Here is a 14,220-nt window from a genome sequence, read left to right as displayed (position 1 = left end):
TAGCCTTCATCTTTCTCTCAGTACTGGGGTTTACCCATCTTCTTCCCTCCCTCTGTCTCTCTTTCTCTCTCTCTCTCTCTCTCTGTCCTTTAGCTCAGTTCTTCTCTACATCTTTTTCACTTTACATACACCTTTCAAGTCTTTCTCTCTCTTCCCAGGTTTCCGATGAACACAGACTCATTCTTTCTTTTACCTTGATTGATTATCTTTTTTTGTACTTTGTTGCTGAAATTATGATGGTCATACTACAAATGTTCTTTGTGTAAACACACACAGAACAGAAGCATTTTCAATTTGTGAGTCATATCACTTTGGTTCAGGTATTTTCAGGAGTGATTTATTAGTTTTGGCCTTTTGACATCATGAGCTTTTCCAAAGTAATGACTGGATTAGAAGGGTATAACTGCACAGATGAATAGCTGCTGACTATAAGAGACCCTATTTTCCTTTTTTTTTTTTTTATCTTTTACTGATTCTAAATACATAATTATCAATAAGTTCTTTAATCTGTCCCATTTCTTTGTCCCTCTGACCTAAATATTACTGTAATTTAGTTTAAAATCCAGCATGTTACATTTCTCTCTCTCCCCCTCTTCCTGTGTGTCTCCCACTCTCTCCCAGTGCTACATGTTTCACATGTATGTCGGCGTGAGAGCAGGTGGAGGGATTGGTGACCAGATTGAGGACCCAGCAGGTGACGAGTATGAGATCTATCGCATCATATTTGACATCACCTTCTTCTTCTTTGTCATCGTCATCCTCCTGGCCATCATCCAGGGTGAGAGATCCAGCACACGCACACACATACATACATACACACATACACACACACATGCACACACACACATGCACTCACACACACACACATATATACTCACACTCACTCACTCATGATCATGTGTGTCGGTGGAAAGACCAAACGGAATGGGCTTCTGTGTGAGGAATGTTCCTCCATCAGGATGACCTGACAGTCGAGACTTATGTTGGGTCGGCTGCTGAACGCTGAGCTTTGATGCTGGAACATGGAAGCTAAAAGACATCAAAAGATGCTCCTTTATAACAATGCTCACATTTGCCTCTACATTGGCCATCTTTTTGCAGAAACATAGTCATCTCATAACCATCAATAAAGGGCATATGAGCAGGAAATAAAGATTTTTTTTAACACACTTTAAGAATCAACAAGCCATGCAGTCATTGCAAAAAACACACTGAGGTTTGCCTCTATAAAGCAACATATTTTTTCATAACTGCATAAGAGTGGATTGTTGCGCTTATTCCCTGACCATATGACTCTAATTAAAATATAAGTATTTTTAATTCATACTTCAGGGTAATACAGCCTTTCATTTTTAAAAACGTTTTCTGGCACTATCTGGGCATGGGGCTTATATCAATAATTAGTAATACCAATTAGAATGATCTTATGAAACAATCCGATCACCACTGTTTTGCGGTCCATATTCTATCATTTACTGGCTCGACCTCGGTGGCTAGGGCTGGGTACCGAATTCGATACTTTTTAGGTAGCAACCGCATTTCCTCCTTAGTATTGAGTAAAATGCCTCGTCATTCAATACCCAAAATCAATACCTTTAGCAGTAAATCTCATCAGCTTCAATGAGCCAATCAGCATGCAGCATGCTTCTACCAAAATCTAATAATGCTGCTGATTGGCTGTCTAACGTTACATGACGTAGAGACACACAGGAAAAACTCTACGTTATGCACAGAGACACTCACGTAGTAGGAGCTGAAAAATAAATAAAAAGATTTGTGCTACAATAATTTATTTTTGTTAAAATAGATTTCATAAAATTGGTATAGAAAAAAAAGTATCATTCAGGAAAATGTTTATTTATTTTTTTTGTTTTCACATTATACAGAAAAGAGAAACCCATCCTCCTCCCACCCCCCCAAATACCAGACATAAACATAAAGACACTATACATAACCAGATAGCAGAAAAGCAGAACAAAGTGCCACGAAGCAGAGTTCAGTTCACAAGGTTTAATGAGACACACGAAGATGCATACATTTTCGAAATATTTATCTAACATTCTCTAATTATTTTCTAATTGCTCTATTCACTCAGATGATGTGAGAGTAGATAGATAAGAAAGAGGCTTCAGAGGAGAGGAGGATTGGTTCAAAGTGGGTTCATGCAGATAGATCTTCCAAAAGGAAAACAGTGTTGCAATTTATGATCCAAATTTATGATCCCACCTAAAACAGATGAGAGACGCTTAGTTCAGTTTTTTACAGAATGGAATGTGACATATTCACAACAAATGATCAGCAGGTGTTTTGCAGTCTGCACATTATTATGACACTTATAAATATGATGAGTGTTTACCTTAGTCAGTTCTCTTGATCGGTTGCATTGTTTCACGTCATACTTCACTGCTCATTGAATGTTCTTCGAGTAGATCAAAACCGCCGTGGCCGCTCTGCACTGAGGTTGACGAATGCCGTGTATTTGTACTATATGTTCCGATCTGGTCTAATTTGGTAAATATCTGGCCATCATATGACCGCTACGAGCAACGGGACTTTTTACAGCCGCCACAGGTGAAAGTAATAACATTAATGATGACTGTGTTACACTTCCTCAGTGTTGTAATGTAACAAAGTTCAAACTTTTACTTTTACTCCACTACATTTCCTGAATAAAATGTATACTTTTAACCCAATACATTTCCCCCTCAGCATCTTCATTACTCGCTACTACAAAATAAAATCAGAAGAAGTTTGTTAGAGTGGAAAAAAGCGGGTTTGGCGAATTAATGAATATCAAAGGAAGCCACAATAATGTTCATAATCAAAGTTTTTTTTACTTTTACTTCTAATAATTAATTACATTTAATATCAGAAAATTACTTTTGATACTTAAGTACAGTTAATATCAGATACTTTAAGACTTTTACTCAATTAATATTCTAAAAGGTGACTTTAACTTCTACCAAAGTCATTTTCTGGTCAGATACTTGCACTTTTACTCAAGTATTGCTTTCAAGTACTTTATACAAGACTGCACTTACTGATGCCAGTGATCCAGTGTGCATAATGGCCCCAAAACAACTCAATGGAATGCAGCCATTATTAATATTAATTTCCTCATGTTTTTCTGCTCTGACATATTTTGGGCCTATATTGTCTTTTTGTTTTGTCGTTTATGTTCCAGCATTACCTGGAGCTTACATCTGTCAAATATGATATTTCAAGCTTCACATTTCATATTCTAAGCTTTGGAATTGCATTGTTTTAATAAGGCTGCATTTAATAGTCTGTCTTTGTTTCACATAAATCCAAATAAAGCTGTGATCATTCTCATGATAGTAATATGTAGGGCTGGGTGGTATATCGACTTTTTAAGGTACGTGCAGTTTTTCACACAAGATATGAGATACTGTTTATAGTGATATATATATATGTTTGATGTTGCGTTACATTGAACTAGTGTTGACCGCTGGTCATTTTCTGTTGGTGCGGCCGCCAAATACACCAAAGAACAGCAGTTAGTGCCTCAGTTCTATCAGCCGGTGAGACAGCGCCTAGACTTGGGCGAGAGATAAAAGGGCTGGTTGCATCTCACATGTTGCTTTGACTTACAAAAGAACTTTTAGCTCACTTTGTAGAAATTCCTGAGCTATATATCGTGTATCACTATTCAGTTGAAAAACACAGAGATATGATTTTGGTCCATATCACCCAGGCCTACAGTAGTAATATAAAGACTGTAACATATAGACCCAGTGCTATTAAAGGTCTACTGGAGAAAACCAATGACTTGTGGTTTTACGTGGTGTGGACTTAGTTAACTCCATTTGAACATTCTAGGGTTAATCATTGATGCTTTTGGAGAGCTGAGGGACCAGCAGGAACAAGTGAAAGAAGACATGGAGGTAAAAAGACACACTCGCACAAAACTGTAGTATTATGCAGCACATGAATGACAGGAAATACACACATTTTCAAATTCAGGTACAGGTTGCAATTTGACAGCCAATGATGTTCTGTATAATGATAATACCATAACTCTTGCATGTCTCTCTTCCAGACCAAATGTTTCATCTGTGGAATAGGTAACGACTACTTTGACACAGTCCCACATGGCTTTGAAACGCACACGCTACAGGAGCACAACCTAGCCAACTACCTGTGAGTACAGTTGGAGTTTGTGTGTGTTTTATGTGTGTACTTGTGCCAACCAATTATGCCTGTCTTATGCAATACACCTGATTAGAAGACTCAACAAGGTTCTCCTGGGTCTTTGTAACGACTGGGAGTTTTTGGAGCAATTACACACAAATCATCTAACCAGTAGTTAGCTGTTTGAGGTTCCTGTACTCAGTGACTGCAGGATTCTGGGAGCTTTTTGTGGAATTCTTGTTTTGCACAATTTATTTATTTAGCTTTGGGCTCGGTGTTGATAGTGCAACTCAAAAGTAGTAAGGGTTGGATTTAATTTAACATCAGGCTCTGATGTGTGTTTGTGAATGTGTGATAATATTGTCAATGTTTTTTTCTAATGTGTGTGTGTGTGTGTGTGTGTGTGTGTGTGTGTGTGTGTGTGTGTGTGTGTGTGTGTGTGTGTGCGCGTGTGTGTGTGTGTTTCAGATTCTTTGTGATGTATCTCATCAACAAAGACGAAACAGAGCACACAGGCCAGGTAATGTCCCTTTGGTCTCAGTAAATATGCATCACTGTGATATTGTAATGTGGTTAGTACAGCTCAGCTTCAAACTTTCCTCCAGTGTCTCTGATCCAGCTTTAAAGCCTCAGTATGCTTTAAACAAAGTGCTTCTCAGATCTTATTACAGCATCTGAAACCCCTTTCCAATGGTGGAATCTGTAGGTAGAAACACTTAAAGGTCCCATGACATGCTGCTTTTTGAGTGCTTTTATATAGGCCTCAGTGGTCCCCTATTACTGTATCTGAAGTCTCTTTTATATAGACCTTAGTGGTCCCCTAATACTGTATCTGAAGTCTCTTTTATATAGACCTTAGTGGTCCCCTAATACTGTATCTGAAGTCTCTTTTATATAGACCTTAGTGGTCCCCTAATACTGTATCTGAAGTCTCTTTTATATAGACCTTAGTGGTCCCCTAATACTGTATCTGAAGTCTCTTTTATATAGACCTTAGTGGTCCCCTAATACTGTATCTGAAGTCTCTTTTATATAGACCTTAGTGGTCCCCTAATACTGTATCTGAAGTCTCTTTTATATAGACCTTAGTGGTCCCCTAATACTGTATCTGAAGTCTCTTTTATATAGGCCTTAGTGGTCCCCTAATACTGTATCTGAAGTCTCTTTTATATAGACCTTAGTGGTCCCCTAATACTGTATCTGAAGTCTCTTTTATATAGACCTTAGTGGTCCCCTAATACTGTATGTGAAGTCTCTTTTATATAGACCTTAGTGGTCCCCTAATACTGTATCTGAAGTCTCTTTCCCAAAATTCAGCCTTGGTGCAGAATTACAGTCACTAGAGCCAGTCCCACAATGAGCTTTCCTTAGGATGTGCGATTTCTCTGTCTGTAGCTTTAAATGCTGTTGAGGAGGAGAGGGGGGGGGAGGTGGAGGGTGGGGGTGTGGCCTTGACCAACTGCCACTTTGCTCGTTTGAAAGCCATGATGTCTCTCTCTCATGGGTGGGCCAAATTCTCTGGGCGGGCAAAGTAGAGAAAGGGGTGGTAACCTTGCTCCTTATGACCTCATAAGGAGAAGATTCCTGATTGGCCCATCTGAGCTTTCATTTTCTCAAAGGCAGAGCAGGATACCCAGGGCTCGGTTTACACCTATCACCATTTCTAGCCACTGGGGGACCATAGGCAGGCTGGGGGAACGCATATTAATGTTAAAAAACCTCATAAAGTGAAATTGTCATGCCATGGGACCTTTTAAGCCCTATAGTACAAGCATTGTGTGAGGAAAAAATGGGTGAATCTCCCACAAATTGCAACAGAAAATCTGATAAATGTTTATTACCCAAATGTTTATTGTGGCACCACCGATTACAGTATTTTTCAATTCTTTCCACCACTTGGATCTCTTTGGACTTTTTATGTTATAGAGGAGACTTTTATGAGACTAGAACAATCGAAAGAGTTTCTGTTGCACAATGCCTGTACTACTAGTCGTACGACACTTTGTTAGACACATACCGAGGCCTTTAGTGGCTCAGTGTTTGAAGCTTACACTGCTGTTCCTAACCTCAGGAGCTGTCTCCACATGTGTTGTCTATAATGTCATTTCTCCCTACCTGCTCCCATCTGTCTGTCTTAAAGGAGTCTTACGTATGGAAGATGTACCAGGAGCGTTGCTGGGAGTTTTTCCCTGCTGGTGACTGTTTCCGGAAACAGTACGAGGATCAGCTCAACTGATCTGTTCTCGGAGCAACAAACTCTTCCCTTTCATACTGTAACCTGTACAAGGCCCTCTACAGCCATCTTCCCTTTGCTTATCCCTCAAACCTTTCTTACTGCTCTCTAAGGAGTCCCTGTTCTACCGAACGGCAGCTTCTACACTCGGCTCCACTTCCCAGTCTAGGAGGAACTACATCTCCAGCCTCCAGGTCCCGCCCCAAGCCTTTCTCCCAGCTCTTCCTCATCCAGACACTCAACTCGCCAGCACACTTTGTTTGGAATGCTTCTAACTCTGACTTTGTACATAGAAAATATCAGAGAAAATGCTGTACAATATGTGACTGGTGGCACGTCAAGGTTTTTTGGCTCAGATGATGACTTCTTTGCTTCATCTTATTCTACATTCACAGTAACAAGCAAAAAATACGGAGCAAGTGAAAAAGGAAGGACAAGACGGACAGAGGAGGTGAGTGGAAGGGAAATGAAGAGATCATTCTTCCTGAAAGACTTTCAGTACAATGATCGATACACAAAGAGCAGACATTAGTATGATGATTTTTACATCTTTTCATGTGTACAATGCACGTTGCATGTAGGTACAGGGGGCGGACACAAAAAAAGGAACACCTCTACAACCCTGATGTAATCCAACACCACCGCTCTGCAATAATCGGACCTTTGAGAAGCTTACATGTCAGCTTTTGTTAAGACTGTCAAAGAGGTGGTGAGGGATTCGATTTAACTCTAAGTTGTCTTTTTTTTTTATTGTGATACATGTTACATAGTTTATATATGTTAATATTGTGTCCACACCCTGTACATGCCAACACTGTGTGTGAAGGGCTCCTTAACTAAGTGTTCATATCCCTAGCAACATGATCAATAGTCCATTTTGTTCCAGTGAAGCTGAGTGACTAAGCCAAAATACAGGCACCAACAAGTCATAATCCTCCATCAGCTTGCAAGTTATCTACATCTTTTTTCTTTTATCTTTCTTTAAAGACTACAGAAATAAATGTATGTCCCCAAACTGGTTAAATCCATTATTGACATGTTTAGTAACTGAATATTATTTTTTTTCTTTTATTTGATCTTTTGCCCCAGTCGCAGCATGGCCTTACGATAGAGGTCCACTCTGGTCCACATCAATCTACTGTATGTGGGCAACTACTGGTCAGATTGCCATGACATTTACTGAGCACCTGACATAACATATACATGACATGATACCATCCAGACAAACCTTTAGTCCCACTACTGGTCAAGGCTCTAAGAAGAGCTAAACAGTCAGCATGTTTGTTCTGTCCAATAGTATCGCTGCGTGTAAGATACATCGCAGCCTCTAGGTGTCACTACTGGGGCTTTAGACTTACTTTCATCGATAAATGCTACTTAGTTAGGGCAAATTATGTAGTTTTATGTAAAAGCAATACCAAAGCAGCAGAAAAGTGATTGGTCTGTTTAAGATGTTATAGCTGCGTACAAAGTTAGCACATGCTTGTTAGCTACAATAAATAATGAGCCAGACTGGAGCAGCCCATTAGCCACAGCTGGATGCCAGGCTGAAGATGATCAATGTACTGTATGGATGAAAGCAGAGGGAGGGGAGACAGGAGGATACAGTGCCTTACTAAGCCAGGGGGGAGTTTTGCAAGCCTGAGGAAGAGAGGAATGTCACAGAGCTTCACATAAATACAATGTAAAGACTGAGAGTAACACCTGGAGCTGGGTGAAGGGGGTGTCTATGAAGGACAGAAACATGCCACATGCGAGCACTATAGGAAAGTAGAACTAGAGATGGAAGGAGGACGGAGAGAGTAATGCCCTCAGGACTTTGTTATTGGAAATATAAGATGACTGGCATGTCTCACTGGGCCTTAAGCGGTTTTGGTGCAGAAATATAACATTTGAAATCATTTCAAATTTCAGTTGCGCTTGCTTTATAGCTTTATGCAGTGCAAAAAGGTGTGTTACAATTTCATTTAATCAATTCTGTTTGGTTTCATAGTACTGTCAGATGATCTTTAAGTTGTCTTGTAAAGTCCTGGGAAGTCAGATTTTAGTTTCAAATGGCCGCAGCAGCAGATGAGGTCACATCTTGAGTGGAAACGTTGGACAGCAGAGGTGGCGTGTGGCACTAGTGCTACCTACGTTCCCTCTGAAAGTTGAGGCTCTTATTACAAAGCTCTGCTGAGTACAGTACTGTATAGTGCCACTTGTCCAGTCCAGATGGTTTCTTCCTTTTACCAGAAGCATTTCATTGTTTTGGGTGGCTCCATATACACTCACGGTTGCCAGTTTAGGTACACCTAGCTAAACTAATGCAGTCTAATCCAACAGTCCTGCAATAATTCCTACTTTAATGAAAGTTGTGATCTGATGACATTAGTTTTTGTTGAAAGGGTTTTAGAGAGGTGTTGATTCTGCAGTTTGTGGTGCTGTTGATTTTTTTTTTTTCTTTTTTGTATTTTAATATAAAATCTACTCCTAATCTTTATATAAATGGGTGGATAAAATATTAGAAACACTTCTGAGTGTAAACAGAAACAATAGCCGGATGCATTGCTGGTTGTTAGATTCAACTGCATTACTTTGAGCTAGGCGGACCTAATAAAGTGGCAACTGAGTGTGGTTTACACTACTTGTTTAGTGTCCTGCAGCACAATGTCAGTGTGTGTGATGGCCGTTATATAACAGCATGAACAATTTCTGATGCTGCCATAGCGTCACTTTAAAGATGGATCCATCATGTTAGCTTAGCTCCGTGTTGGTACACAGTGCTGCTGACACACAGACTGTATGCATTCTGTCTCGTGCAATATAGGAGTCAACACCGAGAGACAGAAATCCATCATACATGTCACTGGGTTGGATTGAATGCTAACTTTTTTCCTACTCGGTCTCACTGCAAGGCAGGCAGATTAACTGACCGTGTTTAAAGTGGAAGAGAAGTGCAAACCGTCCATAGAACACATTTCATGACTTACAAAGTTTCACCTCGTAGGGTTTGGGTGCACACACAAGGGCCGGACGAATAATTTTAGAAAATGATAATATCAGAAACAAAATGATCCATTTAAAGCATAATTACTATTGCAGTATTGTTTTATTTATTTTATGTTATTTTTCAACAGATTCATTCCTCGGTGATAGAAGGTGTGTTGATTGAATAAATGGCAAATGTTCAAAAAACATTCAAATAAGGATTGTTCATCTGAAGTTTGATAATTTATTAATGATCTTATGCAATACAGCAACGAGCTCTTTTTTGTATCGATGTTCTCCAAAAGAAATATCTCAGAAAAAAAAATGCCAGTGCATGTTTATTATGCGGAATTAATTAACAAGTATATCAAAGACACTAAATCTATGTCACCCATAAATTGTTTAATAGGATTATTTAAGATGAATTAAGATTTCTGTATTATTGTATTTAAGTGTTGTGGGCTTCATTGTACCTCTTCAAGTCATTTGCCACTAGTGCATCCCTCAGAAAAAAAGTGGCTCCTGCTTTTCTCTCACTTCATCATCTCTGTTTTAATATACTATAAGTCAAATGTTTGTTTAGGTATCATTTGGTTTTAAGCTCAAGCAATAGCCCTTCAGGGAGTGTACGGGAGACTGACCATTGTAAATTGCAAACAAAGGCAAAACAAATAAAAGCTTGCTTAACTTTGTCTCATTTTAAAATAAAATTATTTATTCATTTATTATCTATGTCTTTATCTATATTTTATTTACTTAAATAATGGTAAGGAAATGCAACTGAGGTCCTGTTAATTAGTTTACCGCTTAATCTTAAAGGTGCAATATATATATACTGTATATATATATATACAAATATTTTGTTGGCTCTTTGCACAAAGGCATCCTTACATCGATGCAGATTTGGCTGGACATTTCCTGCCACTCTTCTGTGTGTGCGGTCAGGTTTCTAAAACGCGTAGAGGTCCTATTTAGTAAAGTTGCTGAGAATGTACCTGTCCCGGGCTCGGCATACACTCTGCGCTTGGTTTGGTTTCTCTAAAAGCAAAGGGACCATTAGTGAAGTGTGAAAGGTGAATCGAGCTGCACACCCTGAAATACTTTGATATTGCTAAATTGGGATCATGTTTCTTAGACCAGCTATGAAGATCCAAAGTTTTTAATTTTAAACAAGTTAACATAAATAATAAATAATCATATGAGTAAATACAGACAAAATGTATGATATAACCATGAAATTGGGAGATAACCCAATACATACAGTACAATTTTTTTAAACTCAGTTCATAATTATGAACTCATATTTAATCCAGTGGCAGAGCCAATTGTGTGATTGGCTCTCCTCTCATTCAGACTGAGGCAACAGCCAATCACACAACTGGCCCCCGCTTGTCTTGACTGACATGGAATAAAGACATTTTGAAATAAAAAATTATGGGATGCCATGAATAATTACATTTTATTAATAAGAAAACATGCATAATTTAATTATGTTTATATTTATTCCATAATGTCTTATTAAATATTCAACATTTTGGTGTCTCCATAATAACTGACCTACAGTATGATGCAATTAGCCATATTTGCTAGTTACCTATTGTTTTTTACACAACCAATATCAACTCACCACAGCTGATGACACATATTTGCTAATAAGAGCAGTACTCCCACGGTGAAAACATAGATTAGATAGCGAGGCATTCAAAGGTAATCGTTATCTCACCTGAGTCAGTCTGTAAACGACATTATGTCCAAAGGAACTGTACATGAAAATCTATCCGAGAATTTGCATACAGAGACATGGTGCCTCTAGAGGCTGCTGAAGAGCCATCTTTACTGATTGCACCTTTAATGTTGAGTGAGGATGCATGAGCGATTTACATTTAGCACAGATTACTATACAAGTATGATAACACAGTGTCACAGGTGCAACCAACCAGGGTGGGTGCTATGTATATTGCAGCGCGCTCATTATGCCATGCTAATGTCATTTCTATTTTTTACTTTTTATTTTCATGGCAATATTACCATAACTAAGTGGTCATTTTGCTCATGTAAAAATAAATGTTTTTCCATATTTATCACAGAGGGGGCATGTTTAGTTTGCCACACAGAAGAGCATCATGTAGACTATTTGAGTACGCTGTTGCTACTTCTGAGAGATAAATGTGTAAAGAGGGACTGAGTAATGAATGGATTTGCATGATTTTGAAAATAAAACTGTATTTATTAACTTGTGAAGAGTAGAATATTCTTAATTCAACATCCTGAAGTCTATCCCTGCTTTGTGGCTCCTTTTCATAAAGAACATGTTATGGACAATGACATACACGTTTGATCAACTCATCTCTGACAATGTCTCAACAAATAATAGCTTTAATGAGGGGCTATTGTCTTGGATTGAATTACATTTGGGGCTCATTATTTAATTTAATTATTTTAAATGTGGGAAATTGTCTGTTTATTTGAATAATAATAAAAAGGTTGAAGTGGATGAACAATCACTACTATGACAATCTGGGTACAAATTGGATTCCAGGCACTGCAGTTTAGCCTTGCTGTTTCCCTTTACTTATTTTGCATAACCAATGTATAAAGCAATAATCAAGCGTATTTGTATCTTATCTTTTATCAGGAAACATGAAACTTTTATCAGCCCATGTTCCCACAGTTCCCACATTTTTTTCCAAAATTAGGCCGTACTATTATCCAGTAGCAATGGACTACAGATGGAATGTAACCCTAACCCTAACATAGGGTCTAATTGTAAGAAAAATCTTAGAAATGTGGGACCATAGGGCAGTGGGAACATAGGGCTGACACCAGCTGCAGATTGGACTTGTTTAGGCTATTGTAAGCTGTTGTTAAATGCTAATGAAAATAAGTTTTGAAAATGTTTTTTTATCAGTGAAAATAGTAAAGCTACTATCTGTATCTGTCAGATTCACAACAATACCTGTTTAGATATTGATATTTAGATTTCTAGATACATGGTTTTCTTCTGCTATTTTTTTTTTTGTTTAGCTGAGCTGCTCACATAAATAAATAAATTTGAACCATGTACTAAAATAATTTAAAAAAGCAAAGAATGATCCGTATTCAAACCGTAAGCTCCCTCCAAACTAGATAGAAAAAGGATAAAGGGATTAAAAGATGCAGAGGATTAGCATGAATAACTTTTTTCTGACCTTTTGCTGTGAGGATGTTTTTTGGGGGCATTTTTAGGCCTTTATTGGCAGGACAGCTGAAGAAATGAAAGTGGAGAGAGAGGGAAGGACATGCAGCAAAAGGCCGCAGGTCGGAGTCAAACCCAGGCCCTCTGCGTCGAGGAGTAAACCTCTATATATGGGCGCCTGCTCTACCAAATGAGCTATCCGGGCACCCTGCTGTGAGGATTTGTTTTAACATTCATGTCTTCACTTTTAACAAACAATATTCTTTACTAAACTTAAAGACACTCAACAAGTGTCTTTTAACCAGATTTCATTTTTATGCTACAGGCAATAAACATTTGCATTTTTTGTGCTTCATCACCTTTAATTGACACTTTCCATTTCATTTTTATTTTCTTGGCTTTTAGTGTATATCTAACATCTTGCTCACACTCGATGTAACCTATTTTTCATCTTTGCGGTGCATCCATCAATGGCAGTGATCCATAATAAGATCTACAATTGGAATTGTGATTACCCATAGACTGTTTAAATATTAACCCTGTGAATATAACTTGAATTCAATGCAGACTTACGGTCTGAGTTTCTGTGCGCACATTTCTCAAATTAATTTATTATGCAAGATTAATGCCCGACAAGGTGTTTATTGCCAGGAATGAATGGACGACGGAGGAGGCCAGAACTGTCGCGTCGAACTATGGCCACGCCAAGACCCCTCTTAATACATCCATGCAAGACCCGCCCTTCAATAGCAGCTCGATTGGTTGGGGTTAGGCATTGACTTCGAGTGGTGAACAAATCGGGTTACGTTACCTGCTGCTGCAAAATAGCCTCTGGAAGGAACTTGTTTTGGTGGAACATGTGTATGTCCAAAAGTTGTTTTAGTCGTGCAACAGAAAACTCAGATTAGACAGATAGTCTAGCTAGCTGTCTGGATTTACCCTGCAGAGATCTGAGGAGCAGTTAACCATAGTCCTCACAAATCCACCAGAGGTTAGAACGCCAACACAGAGACAGAGGAAGGGGACGGACATTCAGACGAAAAGAGGGACGTCCGGCGGAATTTCCGGCAGTGGAATGTCATAGCTATAGACTCAGGTGTTTATTCACAATGAGACCGACATGTTGAATTGCTATCAGATTCATGTTAAGATGTATGTTCATAGAGATATCTGTGTGCAGGAATTCGAGCAGCCAGCACAGCAGAGTGTGACACCAAGAATACCTAGTCCAAAAAAGATGCACTATGGTATAGCTGGTGATCACCTTCACTTTATTCCTCATTCTAGTGTGTGTGTGTGTGTGTGTGTGTGTGTGTGTGTTGAGAGTTAGGCCATTGGCTTGTTTCAACAGACTGTAAAAAAAAAGTGGCCAATTATATGGCCTTGTTTGGTCAGGAGAGCTCCTGAAGAATGTAAGCATCTGCCCATCCAGCAATCTGTGTGTGTGTGTGTGTGTGTGTGTGTGTGTGTGTGTGTGTGTGTGTGTGTGTGTGTGTGTGTGTGTGTGTGTGTGTGTGTGTGTGTGTGTGTGTGTGTGTGTGTGTGAAAGTGACTCAATACGTATGACAAAATCCAGTGACATCACATGTTAAATGAACATGGCTTCAAAACACACTTGTCATTTTTAATAAACTGCCTACATGTAAACATATTATCAATAAAAGCTATGACCGCTCTTTGAGGGCATTCA

General features: G+C 38.8%; 1 protein-coding gene across 1 annotated transcript in view; it reads left to right on the top strand.

Moving 5' to 3' along the window:
* The window catches only part of ryr2a (ryanodine receptor 2a (cardiac)), a 270,453-nt gene extending 258,861 nt beyond the window's left edge, over window positions 1-11,592 (top strand). Inside the window, 5 exon segments of the mRNA XM_039787778.1 lie at window positions 622-778; window positions 3,841-3,905; window positions 4,061-4,161; window positions 4,621-4,672; window positions 6,293-11,592. Of these exon segments, the coding sequence (XP_039643712.1) occupies window positions 622-778; window positions 3,841-3,905; window positions 4,061-4,161; window positions 4,621-4,672; window positions 6,293-6,388 (471 nt within the window). The 3' untranslated portion in view covers window positions 6,389-11,592.
* The last annotated feature ends 2,628 nt before the right edge of the window (window positions 11,593-14,220 follow it).

The sequence above is a fragment of the Perca fluviatilis genome, chromosome 21 (assembly GCF_010015445.1).
Source record: "Perca fluviatilis chromosome 21, GENO_Pfluv_1.0, whole genome shotgun sequence".
Lineage (NCBI taxonomy): Eukaryota > Metazoa > Chordata > Actinopteri > Perciformes > Percidae > Perca > Perca fluviatilis.
This window is presented reverse-complemented; position numbering and strand designations above follow the sequence as displayed.